We start from the raw sequence: 14,124 nt of genomic DNA, 5'->3' as shown, positions 1-14,124 counted from the left end.
TTCACAACACTGTAAAACACGGCTTTAAAAACATTAAAAATAATAATACATGTTAAAAAATAATAATAAACAAAATTAAAAAATAATAATAACTGTATTATTATATATCTATAAGTGAAACGTCACCCTAAGTCAAAATGATGAGATAATAAGTCATTATTTCGAGATACTAAGTCGAAATGTTGAGATACTGCTGCAGCCGTTGCCATTCCAGCCATTCCACTGCGCATGTGCAGCTAACGCTGCTGTCACGACCCGCAGCAGCTAACGCAGCTAACGCTAAGAGAAGCAACCATGAAGGCTCTTCGGGGAATGGTGAGCGGAGCTGTGAGCGAAATTTCCTCGGCTGTCAGCGGCCACAAGACCGTCGCTGCCCGGGAGCATGCGTTGGCGGTCAGTCGTGACTACATGTCTCAGCCGAGACTCAGTAAGTAGGGATTTTAATGCGGGAAAACGGGATGTTTAGCCTTTAGCTCGCCTAGGTGCAAAGGCGGGTGAATCCAGGTCCAGGGAGTGAGAGTCCACTCCGGGATTTCGTTCCAACTGCCTGGGCGGCTCTGCTGCGGCTCAGCCGCAGCAGAGCCGCCCAGGCAGTTGGAACGAAATCCCGGAGTGGATTATCACTTTCTGGACCTGGATTCAGTTGGATTCACCAACACTGGTAGATAGTCACCCTGCAGCTGCTGTAGCTCTCAGTACGAATGAATGACATGATCAGGATGCAGGTCAATCTTAAAATACGCCAGTTTGCTGGACTATTCAGCAACGATTCGACGTTTAGCTCGAATCTGGGCCACATTTGCGTTGCTCAGCTGCTCAGCTGGAGGTGTTGTGGTCAGCAGCTGGGTAAGGGTGATGATGATGATGATGATGATGATGCCCTTGTGTCCAGCCAAGTGCACCAGTGCATAATAGCTATGATACAATAGGCTACAAATAAACAGTGTGGCTTGTGCATTCACCTAGCTATTTGGCAGATGTTGGGATGGCTCCTCAGCATCCTATATGCCAGGTAAATGGTGACAGTACCTTTTGTTATGGGAGCAGATGCTCACTTGAATTGCATGCAGAAGGCCTGATGCAATGTGAAATGTAGGATTGCATGCAATGCAATGACTCAAATGGATGAAGCCAGCCCTGGATAGGCCTAATTGACATTAACATGAACAGCTTAAAGGTCTATTAAAGGTCATTAAAGCATTTTCATATTTCTGAATTATACAGCAATAGACCTGCAGTAATTGGTACTCGGCAATATGTGAATAGCCCCTATTACAGTGAGCGATGTCCATCAAATATACTTTGACTGATGCTTTAATACATGCAGTCAGGCTCAGACAAAGGGCACCCTTTGTTAAAGTCATAATCGCAGGGGTATTGCAAGTTGAGATTAATGTATTTTGATCAGAGACTTGATCAGAGGTCTGTTACATTTACCGATAATGTGCTGACTGTATCTTGTGTCCACAGCATATAAAACCGTGTCTGGTGTTAACGGCCCCCTGGTGATTTTGGACCAAGTGAAGGTACGGTGAAGTATGTTAACATATATATCAGGGTGATCCATGTCAGTGTATGTAGTGTGCATGTTTGTGAAGGCTGTTAATACCCTAAATGGTTGTATACAGTGTATAAATACAGAAACAGGTCATAGCAAACCTATCACACAGGCTCATTATGAAGATATTGAAGGCATTTAGCAGACGCTCTTCTCCGGAGCGACTTCCAGAAGTGCTTTAGTGTTCACTCAGAAAATACCCTTAGCTAGTTTGTAGAGACTAGGATCCGAAAGATCCCTCTGAGCTTAGATTCAAGATTCAAAGGTGTATTGTCATGTGCACAGCAGAAACAAGCAGTTCCACTGTACAATGAAATACTTACTTTGCAGTTCCTCCATTTACCGGCATAATCTTATAAATATCAATATGAAAAGAGGGAAACAGAATAAGTATAATATTATGTATATATGTACACTAAAGTAACGCTGAGTAAAAGAAAAATTAAAGGAAAGAAATCCACTCACTTAGGATTAGGATCATTTAGAGGCCCATTAAGAAAGAATCGTGCCCTTCCTCTTCCTGATGCAGTTTCCCAGGTATGCTGAGATCGTCCACCTCACCCTTCCTGATGGCACTAAGCGCAGTGGGCAGGTATTGGAGGTCACCGGTTCAAAAGCTGTTGTGCAGGTAAGGAATCACCTGAATTGAACATACACACACACACACACACACACACATATATATATATACACTAAAATAACAATGGCTAGTTTTACAAATGTGTGTTACTTAAAGCCAGTGTATAGATAAAACATATATAGGAATAATCAATATATGAAATAATAAATATTACATGATATAGGCTGATATTATTTGTTCTGTTACTCATTTCTTCTCTAGGTATTCGAGGGAACATCAGGCATTGATGCCAAGAAGACAAGCTGTGAATTTACTGGAGACATTTTGCGCACGCCAGTGTCAGAAGACATGCTGGGTGAGAAAAGTATATCTGTCTACCCCTTCATCCATCCATCTACCAATCATCTGTTGACCTAACCATCCATTCCTCTCCTTACCCACACACCGATTTTGAAATCCCTCCACCCACCCATATACCCATCCATTCATTCACCCACCAAATCATCCATCCACCCACTTTCCTATCTACCCATCCGGCCACCCATCTTCCCAACCACGCACCTAACTATTAATCCAGGATCTATCAACACATATATCCATACATCCACACATCCATCCATCCATCTATCCATTCACCCACCCGTATACCCATCTATCCATCTACCCACCTATATACCCATCCATTCATCCATTCTCCAAATCATTCATCCATCCACTTTCTTATCCAACCACCCACCTAAACATCCATTCATCCATCCACTTACCTAACCATTAATCCACAATCTATCAACCCACATATCCATCGATCCATCCCTCTATCCATCCACCCATATACCCATCCACACATATACCCATCCATCCACCCTCCTAATCATTCATCCACCTATCACCCCTCCATCTAACCATCCATCTATCGAGACACTTGCATATAAACATTTCACATTGAAAATATCCAACAGTAAGTTTTATTGAAACCTTGTGTTTCCAGGCCGTGTTTTCAATGGATCAGGAAAGCCAATCGACCGAGGCCCCACTGTCTTGGCAGAGGATTATTTGGACATTATGGGTAATCTCATGAGCTGTTGACTGGTTTAAATGCTGGATACGTGTGCAGATGCAGCAATCTTTTAACTCTAGGAATTTGAAACAGTGCCAGTGGCCGTGTAGACACAGCCAGCATGACCAAATGAGCAAAGATAAACTGAACGATTCCATCTGGAAAACTGTGAAATCACCTTAATCTGACTCAACAGTGTTCAGCCTCCAGCTGTGGAAAGCCTTTATCATTTTGTTCCATTTGAATTGTTCTTGATAGGCAAAAATATGCTTATCAGTGATGTTTCTATGGTCATGTGACTATACTAATATTTGTTTTGTCCAAATGACTCCTCTGTTCCAGGCCAGCCCATCAACCCACAGTGTCGTATCTACCCAGAGGAGATGATCCAGACCGGCATCTCTGCCATCGATGGCATGAACAGCATTGCCAGAGGCCAGAAAATACCAATTTTCTCTGCAGCTGGTCTACCACATAACGAGGTCCTGTTCCTTGTCTTATATTCAGCCTCCTTTTGAGCAGCGTTGTGCGCAGAACAGCAGCAGAAAGGGCTGTTAATTGTTTCCTGGATAGTTTACTGATTGTGTCCTGTTTTGAGTTCTTTCATTTTGGACCCAGTCTTAAATGTCCACCGCCTACAGCCAAGCTTTCATTTAGCTGTTTTACTTGTCAGCGTTCTGTATTAGAGGGGCAAAACACATTTGATCTAATACACCGGATACATCATATTTATTTGGATTTATTCTAATAGTGTATAGAATTTACAGGATGACGAGATCTTCTGTTGATGCTTTACTGACATTAATTGTTACTGAAATGTTACATCAAGTAGACATAATATCTTACTTCTATTAAGCAAAGCTTAACCCTGGCCCTATAATTCTAACCTCAACCCAAAACCTAATTCTAACCTTTATCCTGGTCCTAATCCTAACCTCATCCCAAAGCCTAATCCTAACTCTGGCCCTATAACCCTAACCTCAAACCAAAACCTACTGCTAACCATTATCCTGGTCCTAACCCTAACCTCATCCCAAAGCTTAATCCCAACCCTCACCACAAAGCCTAAACCTTACCTTGGCCCTGACCCTAACATAGCTTAATCCTAACCCTGGCCCTATAACCCTAACCACACCCTCACCCCAAAGCCTATTCCTAACCCTGGCCCTAACCCTAACCTCAAACCCTAATGCTAATCTCATTATGGCCCTAGCCCTGACCATAACCTCATCCTAAAACCTAACCTTAACCCTCACCCTGGCCCCTTTATCTCAGTCTAATTCAGTTAAGATCCACACTGTTAAATATAGTTCTTTGAGGGACGTTAAGGGGTTCTCCAATTTGAAACTCTGGCAGAACCTCTTAAGATGCTTTGAGGAACCTCTTTGAGATTGAGGTGAGATGTTTTAAGGAATCTCTTTCCTTCTAAAAATAATTTCTTGAAGGTTCTTCAAAGCACCTTAGGATGTTCCTCCACAGTTTCAAATTCAAGAACCTCCAAATGTTCAAGTGTCTGTAGCAGCTGGTTGAGGATGTTGAGGTGGTCTGTATTAGAGCTTTTAGATGATCAGTGATTTCTCAGGTGAACATCATCATCTGAACTTGGACTCTCCAGAAAAACGTGAAGACCAGCTGAGTTTAGTAAATAATCTACTGAATGTTCAGATGCTGCTCCATCACTGAGATGTTTTATCTGTTATTGCCTGCTGAGTGTTTATTACATCTAAAAAGGAGCAGTCCAAATAAAGTGTCGCCTGCTGAGAAGTTGTTTGTGACTAAGTTGGAATGAAAAATTGAATATGTGTCTCTGCTGTCATTTCAGATCGCTGCACAGATCTGTCGGCAGGCCGGTTTAGTGAAGAAGTCCAAAGACGTGATGGACTATAGCGAGGAAAACTTTGCTATTGTGTTTGCGGCCATGGGGGTAAGAAGAACCACAGATCCAGTCCTGATCTATCCCAGATCATTAGGAGCTTGAACCTTGTTGGATGAGTTCAGTCAGAAATGTTAGACTTTGTCACGGAATCAGTTTTGACTTGGTGTAATTTGCTTTTCTAACTGTGTCTTCAGGTCAACATGGAGACGGCTCGATTTTTCAAGTCTGACTTCGAGGAGAACGGCTCCATGGACAACGTGTGCCTGTTCCTGAATCTTGCCAACGACCCCACGTGAGCACACTCTTAACCCTATGCAGATCATTTACACATTTCCTCCTTTCCTAAGATTTACTTCTATAATAAATGCAGGTTCATATTTAGTGCATGCTTTTGAGTGATGGTATTTAGGGAAGCACTGGTGTGGGAATTCTGAGACCAATGTTGACACACAAACATTTCTATGTATTCATGTGGGAATTGGGTCTAAACTGCTCTGTTTTGCAGAGTAACAAATGCAGTAATCTGTATAATATTCAGCACAAATTTAATCAATTTCATTTTATTGGTCCAATGTAAACCCTAACCCCAAAACCCAATCCCCACCCTGGCCCTGACACTAATCATCCCCTCATCCCAAAACCTACTCCCAAAAATCCTAGCCCTATAACCCTAACCATACCCTCACCCCAAAGCTTAATCCTAATCCTAATCCTAACCCTGGCCCTATAATCCTAACCTCAAACCAGTCTAATCTTAAACTTTATCCTGGTCCTAACCTTAATTTCATTTTATTGGTCCAATGTAAATGATTATTTCCTCATGCCAATTCTGATTCTGAGACCATCATGCATCCATTACTATTTAGATCCATTATGGTCAAAATAATTAAATTTGATAAATATAAATTCTGCATATATGTATTTATTTATGTATTTATTTATTTATTCATTTTAAAGATATATATATATATTTTTTTTTTGGACATTTTGGTGACATTCTTGGCTGATGAGCTGCTAATCATTAATTCCCATATGCAGGATTGAACGCATCATCACTCCCCGCTTGGCGCTGACTGCTGCTGAGTTCTTGGCCTATCAGTGTGAGAAGCACGTGCTGGTCATCCTGACGGACATGAGCTCCTATGCTGAGGCTCTGCGAGAGGTCAGAATTAACTTCAGTACTAACCATAACCCCAGTCAGTCTAGAAGGGTAGTACTAAGGATAATGATACTTTCCACTCTAAATTTAACCTGAAGGATGACCAAGACTGCAGTCATCTTCAGGCATCCTCAGATATCTCCCCCTCTATTTCCTGTATAGATTAGATCTCACCCCGTCACACGAAACCTCAAGGGCAATTTAGGAAAGAAAAAGCCTTTAAAAACCTGCTTAACTATCAATGGAAGTCTGTGTAAAAAGATTGTGGAGCATTTCTATTAGTCCATTCACCATTGACACAGTGTAAAGAATAACTGCCAGATTCCCATTATGTCCAGAAGTGGAAATCTTTTATAGATCAGCTGTAGATTAGAAACTCTTCCTCTGATAGCTGTCGTTGGTCAGGCTGTGAATAATGCAAGATAAAATATGAGTAATACAGCTCTCTGTGGTTTGGGATTCTTTCGTTGCAATCCTACACCAGTTCTCTCTGCACTGTAGAGTTTAACTATCAGATTTGTTAGTAATTTAATAATCTGCTGGATACTTTGATGGTTAATTGATCAGTTTAATGGACTTAAAGTCTTTCAAAAAATTCCATCAAACAGCATTGTGTAGACGTTTTTGGCACCTGTGAAAATGTGTCTGTTAAAACTTGCCCTTATCTGGTCAGTTAGTGTTTACCTGGTCAGTAAAACTCTGATATAATAATAATCATATTAATAACACTCCTACAGAAAGTGGTGGTGGTTCTCCATCACTGTGTTCATCATTAGAACATATCCAAAGTTCTCCTCTCTCATGGAGTCTAGTATTATTTAGAGTTCTCCTCAGATCAACTCCTGGTTTGGTGGTAAATCAGGGCTTAATGATGGTAAATCAGGTGAGCTGCTGCTGCTGATGGAGTTGAACACATCCTCCACGCTGTGCTGGCTGGACTGGGGGGCATCCAGGAGAAACCTGGAGGAACCGAGCTCTGCTCTTCAGACTAGCTCACCGACAAGATCTCACTACTTTCTTCAGAATAAGAAGCTCTTGTTTCTCCTTTTTACTGGATTTATGTATCTGTTCTGATTGGATCTGGAGCTTCTACAGTAAAAACTCTCTCACTGCTGATAGCAGTGCTTTTAAATATCGTTCCTAGGTGCCTGAAACCTCTGCACACTGCTGCATATGGTGTGTTTTAGCAGGGAAAGCTCTGTTCCCGGCTCTGACAGAGATTTATTGGGACTTTGAATATGCATTATAGGTTCTGTGAACCCAGCGGTGACAAAATTCCCTGTTTCCCGCTGCTGTGGATGAGGGCTGCCTTCTATGATATGCTTCTGTGACCGGTGGAAATTATGTCATTTATCTTTGAAGGTGTCAGCAGCTAGAGAGGAGGTGCCTGGCCGCAGAGGTTTCCCTGGTTACATGTACACTGATCTGGCTACGATCTATGAGCGAGCCGGGCGTGTGGAGGGACGCAATGGCTCTATCACTCAGATTCCCATTCTCACCATGCCCAACGACGGTGAGGGCCGGCTTTATCCCCCTATTTTGGTCTTAAAGGCTGATATTATTATTATTATTATTATTATTATTATGTACTTTGATTTTGTATGAATGAATTCTGTGTTATTCATAAGTGTAAGCTGCTTATTTGCATGATTTGCTATACAATAGAAAGTTTATTATTATTATCATATAATTGTTTCTTAATTCCTACAGATATCACACATCCTATTCCTGATTTGACTGGCTACATCACGGAGGGTCAGATTTATGTGGACAGACAGCTTCACAACAGACAGGTCAGAAATTCCTTAATGTGTTGAAATTTACAGTAAATTGGTGCAATTAATGCAAACATACTTAAGTTATCCAACCTCCAGGGGTCACTCTTGAACAAATGTATGTCTAAGAAATGCTGGTCTGTTCAGGTCAGTGTATGTGTACTGTTTTGGCCCTTATTTCCTGTTTATTAATCTTCCTGAATCACTTTTACATTATGTAGCTAAAATGAAAAGTGCTATATTAATAGCTATATTAATTAGTAGATGATGATGATGATGATATGTATGCCAACTCACTGTAAGCATTTCACTGCATGTGTATATATTTTTATTGCCATTTATTATTACAATTCCACTTCTTCATATGCAGACTGTGTGTTCTATGTGCAGATTTATCCTCCTATCAATGTGCTGCCCTCTTTGTCCCGATTGATGAAGTCCGCTATTGGAGAGGGGATGACCCGCAAGGACCACTCAGATGTGTCCAACCAGCTGGTGAGATTTATGGGAATTACCACACCTGAGGCTTGAAGAGTGGATTCTTTAAATAAAATTCACGAAAATATTATTTAACATGCTGCTAGCCATCGGCAGCCGGGGGCCCCGAGAGAGGGCAGTGGGGCTTGCTCTTCCCAGGGTGGGTAGATGACGCTTTGCTGCGGTGCTGGCCGTCACTGGTGTCTGCAGGCTGGTGGGCTGTAGCCGGGTATGCGGCGCTTCCCTCCAGGGGGCGTGTAATAGTCTCCGCCCTCACCAGTGATGATGAGGGAGTCTGTACAGTCTGTACGGGTTGGGTAATTGGTGGTCCAAATTGGGAAGAAAATGGGGAAAATTTCATATTGCTGAAATTGCTTTTTGTTTTATTATTGTTTATGTATTACTGTCTATTACTAAAAATAAGCAGATTTTCTATGTTTTTAGCAGATATCTGGTTGTTTGATCTTGATTTTTTTTATCATTTTTATTTATTATTTGCTAAATATCTTACATTATTGCTTTTCTTTGTCATATACTTTATGAATTAAAGTTCTACCAGAAGACTCTGGACATATAAGGACAAAAAACGTTTTTTAAGATCTGAGTCTTTCGTGCAATTTCTTTGGTGTAGGCCCTGTTCTCGGGCCAGGTCTTGCTACATCAGTGTGACGGACATGTAGATTACACCATGTTAATGTGGATGGCTCATTACACCGACACCTGTAGTTTGCTTAATGAATCTAAGCACCTTAATGGATTTTGAGAGAGACCCCTCAGCCTCCAGAATAGGATTAGTGTCTGGCCTTATGCAGGACTGAGACATGGGTGAGACCTCCTGATTTACTTTGAGAAAGCCAACTTAGCATCTAGAATGAGATGAGCATCTGGTTTTCCCATGGATTCCCAGCGATCACCATGGGGTCCAGGAAGCAGGCCCATCAGCAGCAAAGTAGGCGTGTAAGTAGAGGTCTGTTAAACACAGGTGGAGGCTGTTGGTTGGCTGAGGAACAGGTGATGCACCACTGGAGTCTCCTGGTAGAACTTTTACCAGAGCTTTCATTTGTTATTTATTTTATACTGATAATATAAAAGATTCGTTGAACAGGCTGTGTAAAGCTGCTCCTCTGTTGCCAGTACGCCTGCTACGCCATCGGGAAAGACGTGCAGGCCATGAAGGCTGTGGTCGGTGAAGAGGCTCTAACTGCAGATGATTTGCTATACCTGGAGTTCCTCCAGAAGTTTGAGAAGAATTTCATCTCTCAGGGTGAGTAGTAGAAGATTGTGAGCGAGGTTATGTCATAGGGCGTCTGTGTGTTTGTGTGAGACTTTGTTAATGAGAAACGGTCCATGTAAAGAGGCAATGCCCTTTTAATCAAACCTATAGATTTTGTATTAGGTTTTTCAATAAATCAATATTTGAATAAGAATGACTAAGCTGGCCTCCAGCAGTCAGAGGCGCTGTCACTATGATCAGAGGATCGCTGGTTCAAATCCTGGTCATGCTACTAGCCATCGGCAGCCGAGGTCCCAGGGTGTGGTTCTGGCCGTTACTGCAGGCGTCTGCAGGCTGGCGCTTCCCTCCAGGCGCGTGAGTTGCACACCTTGACTGCGTTGGAGGGGGCATGTGTTGGTGCGCCCTCACTGGTATCGGGGGCATTGCGGGGGCATTGCGGGTTGAGTAAAAGGGAAGAAAATGGGGGTAAATTCAGAAAAAAGAATGACTAAGCTAAAAATATGGAACATTATGAGCGTGACCCATTCTGTAATATTTGTAATGGTAGTATCAGTAAAATAATAGGCGCACTGCTCAAACCTAAAAACAACAGAGAGGAATACAGCCAGGAATACAATCAATCCAGATCAATATAGTTCTATATTCCGATCATTTCTAGCTGTTTGTTTTGTTGCATTTCCTGAGGTAGTCTGACCTTTCAGGGTGTGCATTATGCAGCTCTCCTGGTTGAAAATGGTGTCGTAGCCCCCCCAAGAAATTACGGCACATACACTAAAGCCAACCCCTTAAAAAACCCCCAAACCACTTCTTGTTAGAAGTTGTTAGCAGCTTTATGTGAGAATTAGTGTTTCTTGGCTCATGGGCTCCCCCTACAGTTAAGAAGTGTAATTCCCTTTTGCACCAGTGCAGTAAATACAAATCACGCTGTGAGCGCCCCCTCTTGGATAACTGTACACATGCATTTGGTAACAAGTGGGAAGTCTAGAAGCATTCAGATGGATTTTGCACTCATATGAATCACATGCAGCTCCACCAATGTTTTTTAATGCAGTGAACCATCAAAAAGATCCTGAAGATGATATGATATTTTTACGGTACATAGTGTTGCTTTAAAGCGACTCTCCAGCTGGACTAAGACCCCACCTTTAGACCCCACCCTGGATTTGGGATTTTGTAGCTTCCCAGCACTAATGTTAGATTTTAGTGTTAGATATGGTTTCCTGCTGACTTCAAACACTAATGACCCTCCAGAAATCCTCCACCCCAGAGAAGCTCCTCACACCTGAGTCCTCAGAGGTGGGGCATTTCTAATCTGGCCGGCATGTCCCTTTTAAGTTAGCTTACTGGCTCCTGCTGTGGTTGCTGTTAGGCTTTGAGAATCGGTTGAGCTGTTTTACCGGGAAAAGTGTTGTTTCTGTGGAAGGCTACAGCACGGCTTATCTGTTTAGTTAGTGTGACGACAATGGGACGGAAGGGGTAGGGTGAGTGATGCTGTCTTGCTGCGCAGTGCAAGGCAGACCTCATATCAGGGCTGATGCAGGACAAGATAATGCAGATTACAGGACATATGATTCACGGTTGTGCACCCTAAAGCATATTTTCAGACATGTGCAGGCATGACAATATGACTTTATTTACTTGAAAGTCCTTCCCAGACTCCTCTGCACCTACAGCCTTCTTTCTGAAGGCCTCAGAGAGCTCTCTGGATCTGGCCATGGTGGTCTTCTTCACCCCTCACTTCAACCATCAATCAAGAGCAGACCAGACTAAACATCTGAGGTTTAAATAAGACCGGCTTCTCCTGGGCACTATATGTCACAGCTTGTCTAGTTCCTGTAGAGAAGTCCTGCCAATAGAATAGGACTGTCAGAAGGCACCATGCTGCCTAATGCCAGGGGTGGGCTAGAGGGGGGGGGGGGGTATAAAGCCCCCAGCTTTAAAGCTGTGGAGCAGTGGAACTGCTGTGTTCTCTGGGATGATGAATGAAGGTGCTCCATCCAATATTTTTGGAAAGAGTTTGGGAGTTGGGGATGATGAGGTGGGGTGGTGAACGTCCAACATCCTGACCTCACTAACGCTCTTGTCACTGAATTCAATCAAATCCCCACAACAATGCTTCTCCAAGATCTAGTAAAAAAAAGCCTTCTTCCCTGGACAGTAGGACCTTCCCGAGACAGTTTGTTTTGGTTTTATTACCCCTGATTTCAGAAGAAACAATGAATGAGTAGGTGTCTCAATACTTTTGTCCCTATAATGTGCGGTAAAAAAGACAAAGGTTTTTAGCCTGACCTGTAGGACACCCCATCATGTGGTCATCATGATGCACGATGGAGTCTGTTCGCAGTCTTGATGGCATTGCCAATGATTTAAAAAGTTTAGAAGTCACGCTGCTTTGCTTTGGTCTGCAGGTGCGTACGAAAACCGAAGTGTGTATGAAACCCTTGACATCGGCTGGCAGCTGATGAGAATCTTCCCCAAGGAGATGCTGAAGAGGATCCCTCAGAGCACCCTGGCAGAGTTCTACCCTCGAGACTCCAAACACTAAGCTCCTATTCTTCTCTCTCTCTCTCTCTCTCTCTCTCTCTCTTTTAGTCTCTCTCGCTCTCTTTCTTCTTGATATTGTGTACCCTGCATCACGTCTGCCTTCCAGCAACACACTCAGATGTCTTATCATTCTCGACTCGCGTATGGAGTCTGGGCATCGTACTTCATGCTTCTATCATTCGCTGCTTTTTGGTCACATGATCTTATTGTTCTGTAAAATTGTTGTGAATCTTGTTGCTGTACTGCAGTAAGTGTGCTGCCTAATGCGTGAAAGAACATTTGTAAGGACATAAATAGTCTATTACGAAAACATCTAGTCCTTTTGTGGACAGAGAGGTTTGAGCCACCACTGGAAACCACTACAGTGCTGCAATTACTGTTTAAAGGGAAAGTCCATCAATCTATCCAAATATGTGCATAATGTAATGGTTGCGGTGTTAACATGGTCAGTCCGAGTGGTTTTGGTGAGAAATGCTTTGTTGCAGAGAAACTTACGGTTTTAGATTTCTTTACAGTGAAGGTGAATGGAACCGGAGGTCATTTTATTTTTGTATCAAATTCTTTACAGTTGTTTTTATTTCTTTATTTGCTTTCAAAAATGGATGGTGAAGTACAGGAGTTTTATATGTATTGTTGTACAACAGTAAAATAGTGGTAAACCCAAAACACAATGCTTTCTTTTGGGACTACTTTGCCTTACAGCAGCCAGTATGTACCCCTACGCCTTGAACATAAGAAAAATACTTGCTTGTGCCATAATATTCTCTCAAAACTATTGTAGACCAATATCAGGCATGAATTAGCATATTCATTCCCATGTAATGCAGTTGTCATTTTTCATTTAAACCCTCTATATTGTAGCTTTTTGGTGCATTAAACTTTTCAGACGTCTGGTTCCATTTACCTTCACTGTTAACGTTTCTAGAACGCGGCACTTCACACCACACAAACTTTTTCTTTTTTAAACTATTTATTAAATATGCAGACATGTAGAAAAATTGGTGGAATTCCTCTTCAACACTGGTTGGTCACTTGGCTATGGGATTTAAATAAGCTACTTGCATGGGAATCCTCTATGACAGGCAGAATTGCGGCCTGACGAGTGTTACCGAATCGACACGTGTTCTACGATCTTGCTGTACGCTGTGATTTGTATGGATTATATTGTAGAGAAGCCATATGTACCAGTAATACTTGCACATGGTGGCGCTATATACATCTTCTTCAAAAGGTTTAAACATTCACTGAGCAATATTGGTTCATTTAGGCCTTCATTATTTTACTTTATTATTTATTATTATTATTATTTGTATTTTTATTATTTTTATGCCTTATGCTTTGCTTACCTGGCCTTGTTCTGCGTAATGATTGGTTGGATATTGTCTGACAGTTTTCTGAGAGTGTTTCATAGCGGCAATGGAAACTTTCCGTTACAAACTCAAGAATGTTTTTATTATTATTTGATTAAAAAAAAACAGTATTTATTTGTCATATAGATATGTTTTTGTTATTTATTCATAAAACTCGTGCCATGGTGTCAGTGCGCTTACCTCCTCCTCCTTAAGTCGATGTGCCGCAGTAATGTGAGTTTCATATTAAGAACGTTTTTGTTGAATGCATGAAAATGATATTGTGAAATGTTTAATGTTTATAGTTCATCCAGTCTGTGGAATAAACTCTGATCTCATGCCACCATGTTACCTTGCCCTGTTCTCTTATTAGGCCTTTAAGCAGCATTATTATTCAGACTCCTAGGGCTCTTGGCGCCTGCTAGCAGGATTTGGTACTTTTCTCCAAGGGCCAGTAGCAGAGCCTAGGCCTCTGCTCCTTCCATGCAGCAGTTGAGTGAAAGTTGACAAGCTGG

At 42.0% G+C, this 14,124-nt stretch overlaps 1 protein-coding gene across 1 annotated transcript; it reads left to right on the top strand.

Annotated features, from left to right (window-relative positions):
- The first annotated feature begins 238 nt into the window (after positions 1 to 238).
- atp6v1b2 (ATPase H+ transporting V1 subunit B2) lies at positions 239 to 13,957 on the top strand. Its single transcript, XM_072658812.1, has 14 exons — positions 239 to 427; positions 1,471 to 1,526; positions 2,088 to 2,186; positions 2,400 to 2,493; positions 3,127 to 3,204; positions 3,538 to 3,677; positions 5,018 to 5,119; positions 5,266 to 5,363; positions 6,110 to 6,233; positions 7,593 to 7,743; positions 7,941 to 8,023; positions 8,396 to 8,500; positions 9,617 to 9,746; positions 12,125 to 13,957. Exons 1-14 carry the CDS (start codon positions 295 to 297, stop codon positions 12,259 to 12,261), a joined length of 1,530 nt encoding a protein of 509 aa, XP_072514913.1. The 5' UTR covers positions 239 to 294; the 3' UTR covers positions 12,262 to 13,957.
- Positions 13,958 to 14,124: the final 167 nt, after the last annotated feature.

This window comes from Salminus brasiliensis, chromosome 16 (assembly GCF_030463535.1).
Source record: "Salminus brasiliensis chromosome 16, fSalBra1.hap2, whole genome shotgun sequence".
NCBI lineage: Eukaryota > Metazoa > Chordata > Actinopteri > Characiformes > Bryconidae > Salminus > Salminus brasiliensis.
The sequence above is the reverse complement of the archived record's forward strand: the minus strand, read 5'-3'. Positions and strand labels throughout refer to the sequence as shown.